General features: G+C 37.1%; 1 protein-coding gene across 1 annotated transcript in view; it reads right to left on the bottom strand.

Moving 5' to 3' along the window:
- Positions 1 to 22,114, bottom strand: part of ST8SIA6 (ST8 alpha-N-acetyl-neuraminide alpha-2,8-sialyltransferase 6) — a gene marked incomplete at its 5' end in the record, with an annotated part of 110,866 nt that overhangs the window by 23,562 nt on the left and 65,190 nt on the right. Inside the window, one exon of the mRNA XM_081147696.1 lies at positions 14,175 to 14,261. Within this exon, the coding sequence (XP_081003822.1) occupies positions 14,175 to 14,261 (87 nt within the window). The remainder of the gene's footprint in view (positions 1 to 14,174; positions 14,262 to 22,114) is intronic.

Genomic DNA, 22,114 nt, shown 5'->3' with positions numbered 1-22,114 from the left:
ACAGAAGTGGTGTTCTTGGGCTTCCAAAGCTAGGTCATAAAAAGTCTTGTGGCTTCTGCCTGGGTCTCTTGAAATACTCACTCTTTGGACACTGCCTCAGAGAATTCAGCCACTTATTGTGTGCAGTTCAAGTCACATGCAGAGGCTTCTTTGAAGGTGCTCTAGATGGTAGCCTTACAAAAGTCAATGTCAACTGCCAGCTGTGTGAGTGAGTGATCTTGGATGTCCAGCCCAAGCAAGGTTTTTGATGACTCCAGCTCCAGTTACCTCTGGACTGCAACTGTATGGAAGTCCCCAATTAAGTGGTCCCCAGCTAAGCCCAGTCAGTCCACAAAACTGTGAAAGAATATTAAATCATTGTTTTAAGCATCAAGTTTTGGGGCAGTTTATTAGGCAGCAATAGATAACCAGAACACCAGTTAAGAGATATTTAGGTAAGAGTTAATAGATAATTAGAGCAGCTATACCAAGTATGGCTCTCCAAAGAAAAAGAACCAATAATTTACCTACCTATCTCTATCTATCATCTAATCTAAAGATACTTATTTTAAGGAATTAGCTCACACAACTATGGGGACTGGCAAGTCTAAAATCTGTAGGTAGCGTGGCCAGCGTGGTTCAGTGGTTGAGCATTGACCTATGATCCAGGAGACCGAGGTTCAATTCCCAGTCAGGGCACATGCCCCATAGGGGGGTGTGCAGGAGGCAGTCGATCAATGACTCTCTCATCATTGATGTTTCTATCTCTCTATCTCCCTCTCCCTTCCTCTCTCTGAAATCAATAAAGACATATTTTTTTTAAAAAATAAAAAATAAAATAAAATCTGTAGGGCAGGCAGGCTGGCAACTCAGGCAGAAGTTGATGCTGCAGCCTTGAAGTAGAATTTCTTCTCTTCTGGGAAACCTGAGTTTTGGCTCTTAAACATATCTATCAGCTGATTGGATGAGGTTCACCCACATAATCAAGGTTAATCTCTTTTACTCTAGGTCAACAATCACATCTACACTGTACCTTCACAACAATACCTAGATTAGCATTTGATTAAATAACTGAGTACTCCAGCCCAGTCAAGTGGACATAAAATTAACCATTACAGTAGCTTAGACTAGAATAGCGGGGGATAGAGAAAAGTAGATAAATTTAAAAGATGTTTAGGATGTGAAACTGCTAACGTTTGGTGACTGACTGGCATTGGGCACTGAAGGAGAAGATGCCAAGGGTAATACACAGGTTTCTGATTCAGGCCACTGGGACAGGGCAGTGCCTTCTCTGACACAAGGAGGGATGTGGCCTCTTCCTAAAGAAGTGGTGACCTATTATCGTTTTCATTTATACTAAGATTCATAAAGGGAAAAGGGGATCGCATTGCAGCAGTAGAACTAATCTAGAAGTTAGATTGTGCATAAGCAGGGTTGTGAAGTCTCTGAAAATAGGAAAGCTATTCAAGCACCTGGCTGCTTCAGATGCTATTCTGAATGAGCACAAAGCTATGATCAGCTTGACCTCTCAAGGTCCCTCCTGGTGTTCTAGGCGCATGATTGGGCCCTGCCTTTTTTAAATTGTTAAGTCAATTGTGCATTACATAAATGTGGAAAACACAAGTTCTAAAAATACAAAATCAACTGTTAAGATGAATGCTAAGATTTCTGAATATATTTTACTTTGCAGATTAAAAAAAAATCCAGGTCACTGCCACTATTGTTCAATGTGTGAAGAGAATGTAAAGAAGTCATTTATACCAAACCTTTGCTGACGGCGTTTATAGTTCTATTTAGTTAGATATTTTATAAGGAAGGAAAAGAGAGGAGTAAGAAACTATTTTTCTCCAGAAGTTGTCTGGCAACATATTTAAGATTCTGAATTAACACTGAACCCTACGAAAACAGAATTTTATCATTGCAATGCTGAATCAATTTTATGTGTAATTGCACCAATATGCCACTCTCTGAAGCATTTCCTAAGAACAATATTTCCAATGCATTTTGTGTTTACACCCCTTTCTTTTATAAAAGATCTCATTATTTCACAATCCCTTAATTTACCAAACCAAAGCTTATTTGTATTTTTCAGTAAAAGGCACACTTATGTATACAAAGGGCTCCTTCTGTGCTAAGGATGGGTCTCTGTCCCGCACAGATGGGAAGACAGATAGGAGGCCAGCTCTACTCACATTAATTTAATGAGCCTGGTTCACATGCACAAATGGGCCCTAAGTGCTCTTAGAAAGCCACTCCGAGCCAGTTACAGCTCACACTTTTCCAGGACAGCTCTCAAGGCTCAGTGTGGAATTCATCTTCTTAAGTTTTATGGCTTCAACCCCAAACTCACCTTCTGTTTCTGCCTAGACTCTAGGAACTGTGCAATCATTTTCCTGCCTTTGGCCTCTGGCTTCCCTACACATCCTGACTTTTCACCTCTGACCTCAGGTTTTGCCCAACAGGTAAGAATGATTCAATCCTACCCTGAGCTGCCTGCCCTTAGTACCAATGGGGGCGAGGGGCAAGAGGCTAAATAATCTGCAGAAAGGAAGGGATGTGGAACTCCGCTCTGTCTGTAATCAGGCTACTCCAGGTCATTCCGCCTTGGACCTCAGAACGTGCTGCCAAACACGGTTTGACCAGCCATAGATGGTTCAGATAAAGGTAAGTCTTTTCCTACTCCAAATAATATACTGGAAGATTGTAACCTAGGAGGCTGAAGCTTAATATTTTCTGTTCTCTGCGACCTATTTTTCCATTCAGAAAAGATCAAAGAAAGTTCAAACAGAACAAACTCAATAGGAAGTACTGTCCTTATTAAACGCATGGGATAATCTCCATGAAATGAACCACATGGGCCAAACTGGGGCTCAGAGATGTTTACATGCTTCCCCAGGAAAAGGATTGGAGCTGAACTTGTTATTGCATAGAAGCAGCTAGGAAAATTCCAAGACTAGGGGAATAGGGAAACTGAGACAGATAGTAAAAGAGCAGTTTTGTGGCCACCTAGTAAATTCTGTCTTCCCTAAACCAAGGACACTTAGAGTAAATGGTTTGTGTTAGATTGGCCAGGTACAGAATCCCAGGTCAGAAATTAGGGTACAGAAACTCACCAGGGCAGAAAGCCCCAGATGCGTAGCAAGGGACAAAACTGAGAAAACAAGAACTTTGTCCCCAAGGTAACCTATCCTCCCCTAGCATATGGCTGGTCATGCGATTTAGATCCCCTGAGCATTTCTCCCTAAAGATAACATCCAGGCCTCAGTTGCATTTCAGCTCTAGGCCCAGACAAGCAGCAAAACCAGACAGGTGGCACCTTGTGGCTGCCTCAGGACCAGCTACATTGACTAATGACCCCCTACCTTGGCACCAACCAGTGGAGACCACAACTCTGAAAGAGCACACCTGGAAAGCTGATGAATATTCTATTGAGACACTCCACTGAGACAGCCCTAACATTTCCCACCTGCAAGAAACAGATAAATATGCTTAGGACAAAAGACCCAGCGAGTGCCCCCCTCCCCCTGGGAGCACTCTAGCGCCATCTCCTTCTCCCCTCTGAAGAGACCCTACAAGACCAGCAGCCAGGGGAGCAACTGGCAGTGGCAGCTTGTCCCTGGCTAACCCCCTAAACTTATCTCCAAGGCCCCTTCCTCTCTCTGACTTCTCAGTGAGCCAAAGCAGCCCAGCCTAGGTTCTCCTATTACTTCTTCTATGCACCTTCCTTATTTCACTGTCCCAAGTATATTTTTGCTGCAGCCAATAAATTCTTGCTTTCTTTTCTACAGTGTCTCTTGATTGAAATTTTTCCCTCAAGAAGACAAGAACTGAGGTTTCCTCTTCATCACCCAGTAACAAACTAATTACAGCTTTATTGCTACTCAGGAATTTGCTATGTTTATTCCAGACACCAGGAGTTTAACTAGTTTTAGTAAAATATTAATTGTAAATTAGGAAAATGATATTAAACTGAACGTAATAATAGCAATAGTTTATTGAGGCTAACATATAACAGACACTGCATGGAACATTTTACATATTGAATATTCATTAAAAACTCATGGAGGAAGTATCATCTTCATTTTACAAATAAAGAGACTGGGCAGGTAAAGTGGCTTTGCCTAATAATTATAATGATAATGCTACAAATAACCATCTGTCCAAATTCTTCCTGCCAAAGGTAAAATGATGCCTTTAAGATGTTCTAGCAGGAACTCAGCCACTCCCGGGGGAGACTGAATTTAAAATAAAAAAGACTGTGGAAGACAAACAAGAAAGGTCAATAAAAAGATGCATGGAGCCACCTTGAAGCTGACTTTATGCTCCTGAGCCCAGAAACCTATGTTTTCCAACACCTTGTTCCTATATTGAGCCTTGATTTATCTTTAGAATCATCTAGAAAGATTCTGGGTTCCTCATGATAAAAATATTTTCCCATCGTTATTTTGCACTCTTTAAAATACATGGATCACAGATTATCCAAGTCTATAAATTAATCACACACAGAGAATGGAAATTGATCCTGTGATTAGTGTTATGAAGAAGAATCTCATTATAGGACAGCAGCAGTGACTTGACCAGGTTGTTCAAGGAAGGCTTTCTTGAATAAAGGCTGGCTAATTTGGAAACTGAAAGATTAGTGCACATTAACTAGGGGAGATGGGGAGGCAGAAGGGACAGCATTGTCAATGCTCTGTGGATGAAGCAAGTGTAGTACATTTGATGAAGTACAAGACCAACACAGATGGAGCAAAAAGAGCCAGATGGAGTGTGGTGTGTTCAGAAATTAGGTAGTGAACAGGCAACACAGGACCTTGATGGAGTTTAGTTTTGGTTTTGAATGCAATAATAATAATAAAAAGATTCCAAATTGGTTGGGGTGGAGGTTGCAGTAGTGGAAGTGAGTTGTAACCCAGACTGTAGTCCAATTTCCATTTTTTAAAAATCCACCTGGCTGTTGTGTAGAGAATGGATGGATACCAACATGGCATATGATGACTAGGGTGGAGGTCACCACAACAGTCCAAAGGAGAGGTAATGATGAAGCAAATTCCAGCAACCGTAGTTAGTCATGGATGCCACCTATGTGCCAGCAGAGATGCCCATGTTCTAGAGAGAGACTTCTAAAACACAGACAGGACTTGAGGATGGATTGATATGGGTATGAGGCCGGAGCTGAAAGGTCAGATGCAGTGACTCAAAAACCAAGGGTGAGACTCTTTCAAGCAATGAGGAATGGTCTGTAAATTCAAAATACTGCTAAGGGTGAGAGGTCGAGCAAAATGGAAATGGAAAATGTCCTTCGGATTTAGCAATGTGGGTCACTGCTCACCGAAGGTGAAATGTTGAGGTTTAAAGATGTGGGTGAGAGACAGAATAAGTACAGACAACTCTTTCCAGGGTTTGGCTATGTAGTGGAAGAGAAAGAGTCATGTAAGAAGTGAAACAAAAAGTGAAATCAGCTGGCAAAATAAAATACTGAGCCCAGCCGGGCATGGCTCAGCGGTTCAGCGTCGACCTGGGATCCAGGTGACTGGGGTTCGATTCCTGGTCAGGGCACATGCCCAGGTTGTGGGCTCGATCAATGACTCTCTCATCATTGATGTTTCTATCTCTCTCTCTCCCTCTCCTTTCCTCTCTCTGCAATCAATAAAGATATATTTAAAAAATAAATAAATTAAATAAATAAATAAATAAATAAATAAATAAAATAAAATACTGAGAATTTAGAATTGGCTCACAATGAATGTATATTTCAAACTAAAGGAATAGTTTGTTATTAAGAATACAATGATCAAAGAATTTCAGTGCTTTTTAGGGATTGCAAAGGCATGAAAACATGGTTTCAGTCCCAACAGATTAGAAGAATTAGGGGCTTTAAATAGATACCTAATTTAAAATACAGTCATCCAAGAGACTGAACTAGCCACCTACAACACTGGGAGAAATTCCAGCAACCCAGGGAGGATCTGTTATTAGTGTGTGTGGCTATTGGGCTGGCATCATAGTGAAATGTAGGATAGGACATTGATAGTTACCCCCGGCACAGGCTAATTTATGACACTAATTACACAGTGAAGTTTTATCTTCAGTTTCCTGGCTCTCTCACAAACTCAGGAAGTGGGGTGGTCTGTATGTTCAGAATTTGGAAGTCAAACTTTGGTGAGTATCTTTAATGCATCCAGTTAGAATGGAAGACATAACATTCAGCAAAGCCATTGATCATTCGCACCTTAATATGAATTAGCACATCACGTATCAGTGGAGAACTGGCACAAAGAAACTGGAGTTTTTGAGGAAGGATGAGGGAGAAAACATTGGAAACATGGAAACTTGACATCGTGTGGTGTTCCTGGTCCCTGGAGGCATTGCATTGAGAAGAAAAAGAGATGTGAAGAAGTTGGGACAATTTACAAAAAATCCAAATAGGAAGGTGAGGGGAAAACCCAGGCACCTGCATCTTGAAATACATGTGACATATAAAATAAATGAATGAACGTTCACATACTTTGCAAATTTGCTGAAGGTTCATCCTGGCTATAGCTCAGCCCACTCAAAGTCCTGCTTCATAACCTGGCAGTCCCAGAAAAGTCCAGGAGGGTATGTGATACACGTTCAGTATGGAACCAGCACAAGTTTCAGGCTACGGAAGAGCATGAATAGGCACCAAGTGCAGTCAGCAGCTCAGATGATGGAGTGTTTTCCCTTGTTGGCTCATGTGCAGACTGATATGTTTACATTTACCAAAGATCAGCTCACGTCTTTGAGTAAAATGTATAAACTAAACCTAGGTAAAACAGAATATAAAAGAACATGATTGTCAAAGCAAAGGACAGGAAGGCAATTGAGATGTAAACTCAGAAGTAAAGGAGCCACGCTGACACACTGGAGAAAGCTCTGTACGCTGAGACTTTGAACCAGTGTTTAAACCAGGTAAGGTACCAATGAAGACACAGCCAGCAACACGGGATCAGAGGGTTTGAAAGGCAGGGCAGTCTAGAAGGAGGCTTATCTCACATGGGAGCATAAAGCAATATAGTTAATACTGCGTACAACGTGGGAGATAAGTTTTGAAATAGAATTTAGAAGATCAGTGAATCCCACAGGGGTTTGATGCATATTTATGGCAAAGTTTATGCTCCGAAGACTAAGAGAGTTACCAGTTTCTAAATGGACAAGGGCCCGTTTCTGTTATTAAATGCCACAGGCACAGTGACACGGTGTGGTTTCTGTTGCTTTTCTAAATGCACGGGCATGCTGTATGGCGTGACAAATAGATGATACGACAGGATATTACAGTGAAAAATGGTCTGCATGCAGAGGAAACGAGGAAAAGAAGCTTTTTCAATCTGACAACTGACCCAAAACACCCATCACAAAGTGCACACATCTCCTTAAATTAAAAAATTATGTATATGTATTTCTTTGAGCCACCATCAGAGTCACCCTGCATGACTCATAAACAGCAAAAATTTAAAGGGTCTCAGGAGGAGAGGAACTCTGCTCAGAAAAATAAACATGGTCTTGTAAAAATCAAAAGAATCCCCTAATACAGATGATTTTTACTTCTCTCAAGAAATTTGTGCTATAGCATAAAATGCCTGAGACTTACAGTGTTCAATAAGCGTTAGCTGAATGAAAAAAAAAAAAATGCTAACTCAAATCAAACTATAACTATTGCTTTTGGAGAAATATATCAGAAAATAGCTGAAAATATTATTGGTTAAACAAAGTTTGGTTGTTCAGTTCTATGATTTCTTAAAAAATATTAACTTATTCATTTACTTACTTGCAGAATTTATATCCTCTCACACAGCTAAATCATTGAATGTCACTGTTTTAATCATGTCAATGTCACGTAGCAAGAATTAACATATGTGATACAGTATGTAAGTATATTTTGTTTATACTGTATTTTTTCCAAGCTGCTTAAATAAAAACGAAAGTAACACATTGGCTGTTATTTTAGAAATATCCATGAATCTACTAATACGGCATTGGAATCTTTTCCTATATATCCAACACAAAAAAAGCCAAAGGAATAACTTTCAAGAAATCATAATCTAATCAAACCTGAGGGGATAATTCAAGATTTAATAAAATGGCTGCCATGTGATAATTATCTGTAACAAAGTAATCAGGCACAAAATACCTGTCTTGCAAGTAATTTGAAAGGCATCTCATGGATGAGTCTTAAAATACCTGTATTTACCTACTAGCATTGTCTTCTGCCACTAAGTTTTCAATAAATATGTGACAGATAATATTCAATGATTTTGGATTTAAACTCACATGTGCGAACACATGGGGACATCTAAAGAAATCAAGTGGTATTAGAGGGTCCAGAAGAAAATAAGAAACGAATGGTATGAGGACTTCTGGGAAAAGGTGAAAAGTAAGCCCTGTTGCTTGTGTACCTATTAGTTTTCAGTAATTGATTACTCAAATGAACACATTTCTTTTAAGTTAGAAAACAATTTACGAAAGCTAATGCAGTAATTACCGTGCAAGTTACCTAGGGAATCTAAGACTAATTATTGAAGCTCAAAGATCTTTTGCTTGGATAAAACCTGCTTACCAGAAGTTTCCAGAGCTTCACAAGGTAAAATAGAAGTGAGAGAGAAGAGTGAAGGATGTTACATATCATATTTAATTTAAAGTTAAGCATCTCTATGTAATTCTCAAATATCTGAGTTCAAGAAAATGATTATCCATCAGTTTCGAAAAATGAGAGGAAGAGACTGTGAAGAGCAATAATTTCTTTAACTGAAGGGGGTCAAGAGGTAAAATATAAAATAAAAAGAAATATGAATGGCCAATAAACACATGTCAAGATGCTAAATGTGACTAGTTATCAGGGATATATAAATTAAAAATACCATGAGATAGCAGTCAGGCTAAAATTCTAAGTTTTGACGACTCCAAATGGTAGCGAGGATGTAGGACAAGAGGAATTCTTATACATTGTTTCTTGGAGTGTAAAATGTTATACTTACTTTGGAAAATAATTGGACAGTTTCTTATAAAGTTAAATATACAACCACCCTGTTAAAAATTGCTTAAACTGAAATCCAGGTATTTTTCACAAATTATTATATGTGTATCAGCTTGTGTTTAAGGAAAAAAGCTGAAATAGAATCAATTATGATTTTAAAAGCAGAAGTCAGACATCTCAACATTCTTAACTTTATACAAGTACATGTACAATAAATTAAATGACAAAGGAAAACCAGGGAGAGTAGGACATCTTTGACTCTTACTTAAATCCTTCTTTAAATAGGTTCAATTAAGATCTCACAGAAACACCAATTCTTTAAGAAACTTAGAATGTCCAGATTTTCGGGAGGGGTAAATCAGAGAGAGCCACCCTAAGCTTATGATAACCATGCTTACTGGAAAGGTGAAACAAGCAATAAAATCCCAAAGTAAACAAGGCCTCGGGTTCTGAAGAGTTCTTAGAAATATTTCAGTCCAGTCAGGGGTCCTAGGCTCCTGGAGAATCTGATGAAAGTTAAGGATCTTTTTCCAAGAAACACACTGTTTCACATACAATTTCAAGGGCTACATGGAACCACTGACACAGACTTCAGCTGTTTTCAGGGAAAGGCTGTGAAAAGTTAGGGACACAAGCTCCAGCTCCAAGTTCTCAGATGCACAGTTAGGTGCTGAATGAGTAAAAGCTTAATCATCTATAAAAAGAGGGCAAACACTGTTAAGTGGGGGGGAAGGGGGGAGATTGCTGAGAAGATAGGCTTTTAAAGGGCCATATTTCTTACATGAAGTAACTTTAAACAGCACTCCCCTTTCTTTTTCAGAAAAGTCCATTTTCTCTTAACATTTATATTTCCCCCAAACAAAGACAATGTCTTCTGCATCAGGTCATCCCAACGGCAGCTCAAACACAGCCTGTCCAGACGAGCTCATCTTCTCACAAGCCGTCCCCCTTTGAAATCTGTCTACTTGTCAGTAGCACCACTATTTTCCCAATCAACCTGACCTAACCGTTCCATTTGTCTTCAATTCTTTCTTTTTCTCTTCCTCCAATTAGAAAAATATGAATTAATAACCAACTAAGTGCTGCCAATTCTTCAGTCATGTAACTACAGCTAAGCTATTTATCGGTACCACCTATATGACGGGCACTGGAGATACAAAGGTAAGTAAAACACACGTGACCCCGAGGAGCTCACAGTCAAATGTCCCTTCCTTGGTATTTTTACCACTATGATTGGTGTTTTAGATCTTCATCATTCTAAAGTCACCTTTGTACAATCTGCCCCTGACTGCTCTGCTCTCCTTCAGTCTATTCATTTCCAAGACTGCAATTAAAATAACATTTTGCTGACTGACACAGTCTCTAAAATAATAAATTCACCATGTGATTTCCATGCTGGAAATATCTCTGTTGGGTTCTGGGTGTCTACAGAAAGCCTGTGGACTTTACTCTGATCACCAGAGCCCTGTGTATCATGAGGAGCACCCCTACTGACCTACAAGTATCCCCTTTATTCCAGGCACACTCTAGTATAAGTTCACTGCTTTAGTGAAGCTGTCCTGAAACATTCATGTTTATTCCTGGTCCCATCACTCCCATATTGCTCTCTCCCTTCCTTTCTACCCATCCTCAGAGTTACAGCATGAGTCCTGCCCCTTTCCAAAAAACATTCCAAGAAATCATATCCCACGGTGATCATGCATTAATATATTACAGTATTTGTATAATTCACTCATTTTGACACTAAATCATACATATTCATAATTGGGGTTTTTTTGTCTCTCTAAACTACAATTTCTTTGAGATCAATAAGAAAAGCATGCATTTTTCTTATTTACTTTCATGCATCCATTCATTTAATATATATTCTCTAGGGTCTTACATTGCACCCTGCACGGTACCAGGCTGAAGGGGTCTCCTGTGCCAAAACAAGGTAAACCCGAAACAAAGATTTGTTGATAAATAAAATGCATCCCTTCTGCTAGTAAGTGGCATATTTATTTAAGGGAAATAATTCATAAGAGCTCTTATCTTTGCATCATGTGACCACAGAAATCCCATAATCTTCAAATAGCCCCTAGATATCAGCTGCTGAGAGTTTCAGCAATTTGCAGATGGATTTAGAAAATAACCACTTGCTTCTATTCAGAATTTAATGTAACTTTTGTGATTTCTACTAAAAGAATAGCATCCCCTTTTTAAGGCTCACATTTCACTTTTCTTCAGTTTGGTATAAAATGCTGAACATAAATAAAATGAAAAATAATTTAGCTACTTTACATCTATAATAATATGGGACATTTTATAAGTAAGCCAGAAACTTCCCAGATTTGGCCAGCTGTATTAGTAAAAATTTAGGAGAGTGGGCGGTTTATTATGATTTACTTGCACAGACTTCTGTTGAGGGTTTATATAATTTATTTTCCTAAAATGCCCATAAAAAGAACATTACAATAAAATAAATATTCAAGTAAATAAATAAATAAATATCACCATGACTGTTCTCTTGAATAACAATAAGCAATAAGTATTATAGTCCCAGATGTTTACTTGAATAGACCCTGAGGGAGAGACAGGCCACTGGGTGATCATCATGGTTACTGAGGCACTTTTTATACCGAGATGATACTAAATGGAAAATGGCCAGTCTGTCTGCATGCCATTCATCATCTATCCAGCTTCTATCCATCATAATTTGTAGCAGTGATTCTCATGCAGTTTGGGATTTGAAGAGACTCCTGATTTTTATTTTAAATTTAAAAAAAAAAAAAAAAAGGAAAGAAAGAAAGAAAAAGTCTGTAAAGAGAATTCTTTTTTTAATTGAGCCAGACATTATGTGTGAAAACCTGCAGAGGAAAAGCAGCCCCAGATGGTGGGCTCACTTCCCTCGGTTTCCCCTTCTTCCGGATCTTCTGTAAATTCTCCCTGCCTCGACTGTAGCACACCAGTGCCCTCCAGCAGGTGTTGAGTAGACTTTGTTTTGTTTGCATTGTTCTCAGAGGCTCGGCCTGCATCAATTTTAGAGCCAGACTTTGATTATTGGTGTCACTACTCACTTAGTTTTTCTAGCTAATTATCTTGGATTGATCCTCAATAACTCAATTCCTTAATATCTTCCTCTTCCTTTTTTGCCTGTTCTGCACATGTAGAAGGTATCTCAGAATTGGACTCCTTTGCCACTCTTCGACCCTGTGACCTTTTAGGTTGTAGTTGCCTGTGCAGTTTTCTATCTGGTCTCCTTGTCAGTAAGGTCTCTCAAATCTAGTTTGAGTAAGACTATATATTATTCTGTTTGACCTGCTATAACAGAACACTATGACTGGGTGGCTTATAAACAAAATAAATTTAAATATTAATTTATTGATTTGAGAGAGAGAGAGAGAGGAAGGGTGGGGAGAGAGAGATACTGGTTTGTGTTTCACTTATTTATGCATTTATTGGTTGCTTTTTGTATGTGCCCTGACTGAGGATTGAACCCGCAACCTTGGCATATTAGGATGACCTGCTAACCAACTAAGCTACCTGGCCAGGGCAACAATAGAAATTTATTTTTACAGTTCTGGAGGCTAGGAAGTCCAAGATCATGGAGCTGGCAGATTCGCTGTCTGGGGAGAACCCAGTTTCTGGCTCACAGACGTCCGTCTTTTTGCTGTGTTCTCGCATAATGGAAGGCTTGAGAGAGCAGTTAGGGGGGGTCTCTTTTATAAAATCATTAATCCCATTCTACTCTAATAACCTAATCATCTCCCAAAGGCACCACCTCCAAATACTGTCACATTGGGGATTAAGTTTTCAATTTATGACTTTTGAGGGGACACATTCAGAATACAGGGTGGAGCAAAATCACGTTTACAGTTGTTTATATGGAAAATAATACAATTAATAAATAACAATACAAGAGTAAACATTGTGTTTTGCATACTCACAACTGTAAACCTACTTTTGCCCCACCCTGTACAACAGACTATAGCATAAAACATCCTGGAAATGAAACAGTTAAACAGGGATCCCCTTTCTGGTCCCTCATCCAGAAGTGACAGGAAAGATGCTACAGGAAGTCACAATATCCACATGTCTACTCAGTGGAAGGAAGATATTTATTTTTAGCTTTGACCCAATCAGAAAGTTACTTTTTCACTTAATGGGAGCTGACCAGAACCCCTCTCAAAATAGCAGCAGAATCAAAGGCAGCTGGCCCAACAGCTCCAGTGTACACTGACTGAAGGTGGGACAGGCGGAGCCCCAGCACCATGCGAACGAGAAGAGCTACCTTCCCACAGTAAAGAAAGCCAAGCAGCAGAAACTTCTTAGAGAATCTTAAGGGAAAGCAAAATGTCCTTAATAAGATTTCTAAAAGATATGATGCTTAAACTTTGAAAATATGAACCAGTAAAAATAAAAATATATTTCTGGCTTGTAATATAATAAAAAAAAAACTTCACACAAGACAAAACCTGTGTTGATGCACAGCAAAAAATCAGAATGTGGGCAAAGCAGAGTAGAGCAATACAGACCCAGCAAGTACAGAGGCCATGGCCTAGCTGCAGGTATTAGGGGGAACGGGTGCCAGATAATTATACATGCACACTCCACAGCATACTATTTTAACATAATTTATCTCTGTCTGGGTGGCCTCCAAGTTATCCAAGCACAGGATAGCTCTATAATTGTCAAATGACAACCTGGTCTTGTCAGGTTGATGACTCTTCCTCAGGTTATTACCTAGAGCAACTCACACTCCTGAATGTTGCTGGTATTAGAAAGGAAATAAGAAAAACTGTAAGAGAATGTACAGAAAAGAAGTTTTTGTTCTAAAGTGATGAGATTATGGATTTTTCCCCCTTTCTAGGTTTCCCAAACATTCCTAATGCTTAGTACATTTTATTTACAAAATAAACAAACACCAAATATAAATGGTACAGAAAATAAGCAATATGCTATAAAACATAATAAAAAGCATAACAAAAACTTCCTTTTTAAAATTGGGAATTTTATAATTAATTCCAGTAACAAAATTACAAATGTCTGTATAAATGGTGAGGATGGAGCACCAGGTGCCTCAGGAGAGGGTCTCAGAATGAAATCATCCTGAACATCACTCGGCTCCTCCTACTTTTCTTTTTAACAGCATGGTGCTTGTCTTCCCTACACAGCAAATGTCCATTTTTTCATCTCATATTAGTTATGAAGAAAACTTTACCTAAAATTCTTATATTCTTCTGCTCGTCGTTTCCATGAACAGTTCTGTATATGCATCACAGTCTCAAGAAAGTCATCCTCTGAATACCTAAGAGGCAAATGTTAACGAAGTTAGAAAATAAAGGTCTCACCTACTGTTAAACACATATATACATGTTCTAAAGGACACTTTTAAAATATGCTCATTTTAATCCTCTAAGTCTTTTCTAAAATAAAAGAGAAATAAGTAAATATGTATCCATTTCAAAATTTCTAGGAACATATAATTCACAAAGAATTGCTATGCTGATTTAAGAATGAGTAATTTACGCATATCATAAGTCACATCTAGTATTACAAACAAGGACAGCACACCAACCCACATTCGTAGCTTATGGCCATTTCATCTCAGCTTCAACTCATCGACAAATATATTTTTATAGATTTTTACCATAAATATATAGTTTATCTTTTTTTTTTTCAGAGTCTAAGTTGATAGATTTACCTTGTGATATATAGATAAAATTTCTCCAAAATAATCATCTGAAATATTCATTCTGAACAGTACATTAAAAAAACAAACTGGGCTCAATTAAGAGAGATGTATATTGGCATAAAAATCTATAGGCACAGTGGTACAGTTTGGCAGGATCCCAGTCCCCAGTAGATTTCCTTCTACCTGAAATTCCATCATTAACTATTAATTCCTTTAATCACAGAACAGCTTTTAGTCTTTAAGGGTTATCATTTAAAATGCAAATATCCTTTTGGGTGAAAAATCCCTTAAATTTTCTTGGAACTAATATCTTAGTCATTAGTTGCCAGCTATTTGAGAACAAGGGTCTGCAACAAGAAGATAGAGTATATGTTGGTGAGTGGGTGGGGAAGGAAGAAGACGGTAAAGAATCTTGTTGGGAAAATCACTCCCCCCTCAGTCCCCATACAGCAAAATTCAGCTCCTCCGAAGTTATCTCAGAAAGGAGGTATTTGTTATAGATGGGGATGGCAGTCCACCAACCAACTCCTTTGCCCCTGAAATTTACCTACCTTTTGGGTTTCTCTCTCTTTTCAAGGTTAATAAAAAATATTTTCCCTTGTTTCTCATTGACCCAGCTAAGAATAGCTAAAAAATCTTTAAAAAATTAGCTAAATATGAAAAAAGAAGCAAAGCAAATAACTACCATACAAAAAATTAAAAATAGTTTTACCTGTGCCCTGGCTGGATGGCTCAATTGTTTGGAGTGTCGTCCCATATACCAAAAGGTTGTGGGTTCAATTCCCAGTTGGGGCAAGTACAGGAGGCAACCACTCCACGTTTCTCTTTCACGTTGATATTTCTCTCTCTCTCTAAAAATCAGCATAAAAACATATCTTTGGGTGAGGATTAAAATAATAATTTTACTTGCACATAAGCTTCCAACCTTAACAGATTTAGTAATTGCCCATGGGCTCTAACACTGGTCCTAGTACACCAAGTATCTTGAAAAATATATACAGTAGCCTGAAATCTTTGTCTAAGTGTGACTCTTCCCAGCTGGAGCAAAGACTGCTGGTCTGTACATAGTGGTAGACTCCCAGAAACCCTGTGCAAGACAGACTGAATGAAAAATTTACAGAGAATCATTCAGTTGTGAAACAACTTCATGTAGCCTAATATATGTGAAATGATAGTGCTAGCAAGAAAGAACAGGCAAAAAAATTTTCTGAAAAAATTATGCTGGAAAAATTTTCCAAATCTAAGGAAAACTATAAACCCACAGATTCAAGAAGCTCAACAAAACTAAAGTGCGCGCGCACACACACACACACACACACAAAACAAACAGGTGGAAAAATACACCAAATACACATAATAAAATTTCTTTAAACCAGTGATGAAGAGAAAATCTTAAAAGTAGTTAGAGAGAAAAGACACATTATATACATAGAAAGAAAGATAAAAATTACAGCAGACTTCTTAAGAGAAACAAAGCAGTAGAAGGGAATGAAACAGTATCATTAAAATACAGAACATGATTTGGGGAAACTGTCAACCAAGAATTTTATACTCAGCAAACCTTATAAAAAAATGAAGGTAAAATATGAACTTTTTCAGATATATGAAGCCTGAAGTAATTCATATCAGCAAACTTGCAGTACGAGGAATGCTAAAGGAAGTCCTTCCGGCAGAAGAAAAATAAAACCATATTGAAAACTGGATTGACACAAAGTAATGAAGAACACTGGGAATATGTAAATATATACAAAATACTTTTTCTTATTTCCTAGGTCACTTTAATAGATAATCTGCTGTTCAAAGTAAATATAACAATAATATATTGGGGAGTTTATAACATATATATAAAAAAATGCCTAACAACTCTAGGATAAAGGCCAGAAAAGGGGTGGGATGGTGAGCAGGAAAATAGAAGTTGTATACATCACTTGAAGGTGGATGGTGAGAAGAACAAAATGTATAGTGTTCACCTAAAGCAATCCGTAAAAAAACCCAAAACCATAAAAAGGTTAAAATGTAATTATAAAATTAAGTCCAAAAAAAAGCAGAAAAAGAGAGAAAGGGGGAAAAAAGCAGGCAAACAGAAAACAAAAATGGTAGATTTAAACCCAACCATATGAATAATCACATTAAATGTAAATAATTTAAACACAGCAATTAAAAGAGAATGTAAGATTGGGTTTTTAAAAAACAGGAACCAATCATATATCAAACACAAAAAATCCATTTCATAAAAAAAAATGTTGAAAGCAAAATGACAGGAAAAAATGTATCACAGTAGAACTAATTAAAATGAAGTTGGAGGGGCTATATTCGTATCAGACAAAGCAGATTTCTGAGCAAGGAATATTACCATGAAAAAATAGGGTAAGAGCATAAATTGATGACAAAGAAAAATTTCAATAAAATTAAAAGCTGATTCATTGGAAAAATCAATAAAATTGATAAATTTCTTGCCATACTGATGAGGTAAAAGAGAGAATATACAAATGACTAATGTGTGACCAGTGAGAGAGGTTGTAGTACTAACATTTCTACAGACATTAAGAGTAGAACAACAACTTTATGCCAAAGAATGTAACTTGAAAGACAAAAACCACCAGAGCTCACTCAAGAAGAAATTGGTAACCTGAATAGTCCAATAATTATTAAATTGTGATTAAAATTCATCCTACGAAACAAACAAAAAACAAAACGCCATGCCCAGATGGCTTCAATGGAAAATTTTATGACTTCTACACAAACCCTCTTATAAAATTGAAGTCAGGGAATACATCCCAATTTTTTAAATAATAAGAGTGTTACTCTGATACCAAAACAAAAAAAGATATTAAAAATAAAGAAAAAAAACAAACCAATATCCTTCATAGACATAGATGCAAAAATCCTCAATAAAATAACAGAAAATTGAATCCAGCGATATATACAAAGGATAAGGCATTCTGACCAAGTGGGTTATATCTCAGGAGTGAAAGGTTGATTTTATTTGAAAATCAATTGATGCAACTCACCATAGTAGAATTAAAAATAATAATCATCTCAATACAAGAAAAGATAAAATGCATTTAGCTTAATTCAACATTCAGCCATGACAAACACTCTCAGCAAACTCTGTATAGAAGTGATAAAGGACATCTCCAAAAACCACCTTCAGCTAGGATCATACAAAGTCCTTTGTGAAGGGCTGAGTGTTTTCCCTCTAAGATCAGGATCAAGGCAAGGATGCCGACTCTTACCATCTCTGTAACACATTGCACTGAAGGTCTAGCCAGTGCAATAAGGCAAGGAAAAAAAATAATGCCATCCAGATTAAAAAGGAAGAACCAAACTATTTTTATTCAGAGAGAATATGATCATCTGAGAAATCTACAAAAAAGCTATTAGAACTAATAATTTAGCAGGTTTTCAAGATACAAGATCAATATACTGAATCAATTATATTTAATACACTAACAAAAAACAACCTGAATTAAAATTTGAAACAATTGCATTTATAATAACACCAAAAACATGAAATACTTAGGAATAAATTTGATCAAAGATGTGCAAGACCCATAAACTTACAAGTACAAAAATTGCTAAAAGAAGTTAAAGACCTAAATGTATATAGCCATAGCCCATATCCATAGGTTAAAAGACTCAAGATTTATTAAGATTTCAATTTTCCCCCTATTGACTTAGATGTTTGGTGCAATTTAAATAAAAAATTATAGCAGTATTTTTTGTAGAAGTTGAAAAGTTGATTCTAAAATTGATATGGAGATTTAAAGATCTGGCAGAGCCAACAGAATTTGAAATTAACAACAAATTTGGAAGAGTTGTACTATCTGATTTCAGAACATACTACAGTGCTACAATAATCAGAGCAGTGTCTTATTTATGTCCAGATAGATAAATAAGTTAATGAAAGATTAGAAAAACCAGAAAGAAAGCTTTTCAACAATGTAATTCAATGGAAAAAGAATAATTTTTTCAACAAATGTTGCTAAAATGACTGGCTAGATATCTATTTTTAAAATTCTCAACTCTTCACTCACTCCATCTACAAATATGAACCCAAATTGTACCTTTAATCTAAATGTAAGAACTAAAATTGGAAAACTTCTAGACGAAAACATTAAAAAATCTTAATAATCTTGGGTTTTGCACATCTTTGCACAAAGTGTACAAACTATAAAAGACATTTATAAATTAAACTTCATCAAAATTAAAAGGTTACTTTTCAAAAAACACTGTAAAGAAAATGAAAATGCAAGTCACAGACTAGAAAAAAATATTTGTACAACACATAACCTGATAAAGAACTTAAATCCAGGATACATAACGAACTCTTAAAACTCAATGATAAGAAAACAAATTAAAATTGGGCAAAATGGGTTGTGGGCTCAATCCCCAGTTGGGGGCATGCGGAGGCAGCCGATCGATGATGACTCTCTCATCATGGATGTTTCTCTCTCTCTCCCTCTCCCTTCCTCACTCTGAAATCAATAAAGATTTTTTTTTTTAAGTTTTAAAAAAAATTGGGCAAAAGATTTAAATATATTCCACCAAGAGGTGATGGATAGGTGGCAAATCAACACATGAAAAGATGGTCAACAACATTAGTTACTAGGAAAATGTAAATTTAAATCACAATGAGATACCACTGCATATCCACTATAATAACTAAAATAGAAAAGACAGACCATACTGAGTTTGGCAAGAAGTGGAGTAACTGGAACTCTCATACACTACTGGTGGGAAAGTAAAATATACAACTACTTCAAAAGCCATTTGGTAGTTTCTTCAAAACGTAAACATATACTTACCATGTAAGCCAGCTATTCCACTCCAGAGTCTTTATTGAAGAGAAATGAAACCTATATTCACACAAACACTTATACACTAACGTTCACAGCAGCTTTATTTGTAACAGCCCCAAACTGAAAATAATCTAAATGTCCATTCAGCGGTGAACGGATAGACAAATTGTGTATAAATACTATGAAATATTGTTACTTTTACTTGGTGATGAAAAGGAATGAATTATTGATACCTACAAAGACAAAAATCAATCTCACAGTAATTATGCTGGATGAAAAAAAGCCAGACCAAAAAAAAGAGTACCCAATGTAGATTCCATTCCAGAAAATGAAAACTAGTCTACAGTGACAGAAAGTTTATCAGAAGTTACCTGGAAACGAAGGCTGGTATGCAGTGGTAGGGGGAAATGAAGAAAAGAGTATGAGAAACCTTTGTGAGTGGTAGGTATGTTCAAATTTGATTGGAGTGTTGTGTATACATATGCCAAGACTCTTCACACTATACATTTCAGTTATAGTTTGCTGTACATCATTTATACTTCAAAAAAGCTTTCAAATGTTTCTATTGGGCTAAAAATTATATTTTCCATTGTGATATAACTAAGATAATAAGAAATATGTATCAGTCATTGTTAAGGATCAAATATCTAAAATTCAAAATTATAGTTACAGTGAACCTACAGTATATTTAAATGAGTATGCTTTTTAAAAAATGTATTTTGCAATTACAGTTGACATACAATATTATATTAATTTCAGGTGAACAACATAGTGATTAAATACTTATATACCTTACAAAGTGATCACCCCAATAAGCCTAGTATCCATCTGACACCTTACATAGTTATTACCATGTTATTGACTATATTTCCTACTCTTTACTTTACATCCCATAATTATTTTAATTGGCAATTTGCACTTCTTAGTCCCTTCACCTTTTTCATGAATGTGCTTTTTAAAGAGTTCCCTGGGTAGCCAATAAGCTGCTACTTCCTATGTGTTCTCTGTGACTTGGCCAATACTCCTATAATAGCCTTTCTCACATTGAATTTTATTTTGTATTTACATGTTGGCTTGTAGACTGTCTCTTTCCCTGCAGGATCCTCAAAGTCTAAGCATTTCTAGCCTAATACAATCCCCAGCTGACTGTTCTTGTTAAAACAGGAAATACATGTTGAAATATAAATATGAAATATAATGAGGTAAAAAAACTACACTGAATAAATTCAAAGCAACATTTACTTCTTCCATGGATTATGGCTTCTACTTAAGAACCTTCCCCAGTGCTGACTTTCACTCACTCTTTCTATTCACAACTGTAGTAAAGGCTCACCCTCCCTCCTTCAGTGAACCCGCTGAGAAGCTCAGTCTAGAGCTCAGTAGCTAGTCAGTCACTTCAGCCAGTCCATTAACCCAACTCAAACTTCCTACTTTCCCAAGTTCTTAGCATAAAATAAAAGGGGTGTGCATGTGTGTATATCCTGTTAAACTTTACTTTAAAAAAAAAAAAATGAGTAACCCATACGTTGACTGTCCCATTTCGTATTTGAGCTCCCTCAATAGTGATCAATGTGGAATTTGCTGGAGATTTCACTCAGGAAATGGAGAAAGGAGATTATGTTGCTAGGTAACAGAGACTGCAACTTTTAAAAGCAAAAAATACAGTAATTCCCTATGTCTTTATGGCCCACTCCTGGATTTGAGAGTAATCTCTTCTCTCAACCCTTTTTTTTGGCACAGGATAAGTGTAGGGATCCTCTCCTTCCTCCCTCCATATTGAGCTCAAGTTAGCTCATAGGAGCTTGTGAGAGCTGCCTGTTAACTTTTCAAGAATGTTGTGAGCAGGGTGTTAAACTATTGGTAGCTTGAAATTTGCCAAGGTAGAAGTATTCATGCTACAGGAATCAGCGAATGTGACAAATCGGGGCTCCCTCCTCCCCAAGATAGTTGTTAAATGTGAACTAGGGAGGTGCTGCTCCTGCACTTCGCTGCAATTGGGCAACCTGTTGGCCTGGCTCAAAATTTTTCACGCTTACCCCAGTCTGAGCCTTGTGGAGGCCTGCTGAGAAGGCCAGGTGAGAATTTGCTGCCACTGACTTATCAAGTGACACTGACTCAGTCTGGTTCTAAGCCTCAGTTAAACAAAACTACCATATTGGCTTCAAAGAGCAACTACTATTTCGGGAAATTAAAGGTGACTTTATTTCCACTGAGATTTTGATCAAACGCTCTTAAGTATAGTATACTTCTACTTTGGCTTCCCTGAAAAGCAAGAGTTTGTGTCATTTTGAAATCACTCTTGCCTTTCTATCAAGCTTAGTCTAGAACATTCAAATTACCATCCACTGCCAACTAGAATAAAGGTGCATTGTAAAATACGGATGGTCTTTAAACATTTTGTTTTAATGATATATATCCCCCTATAAATTGTAGCGGGCTCTAATTTTACTTAATATTGAAAGATATCTATCATAATGTATCTAATTTTACTAGTAAGTTAGGTGCATCAAGGGGCTTATGACTTTATAGCCACTGATATTTAAAACCAAGCCATATATTACAGCAGGCCTAGCTATTACAAAAGACGAGTTATTCCTGCCCATTTTACCTTCAGAAGACGGTGCTCAAGTTAGTTACTTCCTGAGGTTGCTGTGTTCAAAGAAT

This window comes from Miniopterus schreibersii (assembly GCF_964146895.1).
Source record: "Miniopterus schreibersii genome assembly, chromosome: 1".
Lineage (NCBI taxonomy): Eukaryota > Metazoa > Chordata > Mammalia > Chiroptera > Miniopteridae > Miniopterus > Miniopterus schreibersii.
Note: the sequence above shows the minus strand (reverse complement) of the source record. Positions and strands in the feature narration are given on the sequence as shown.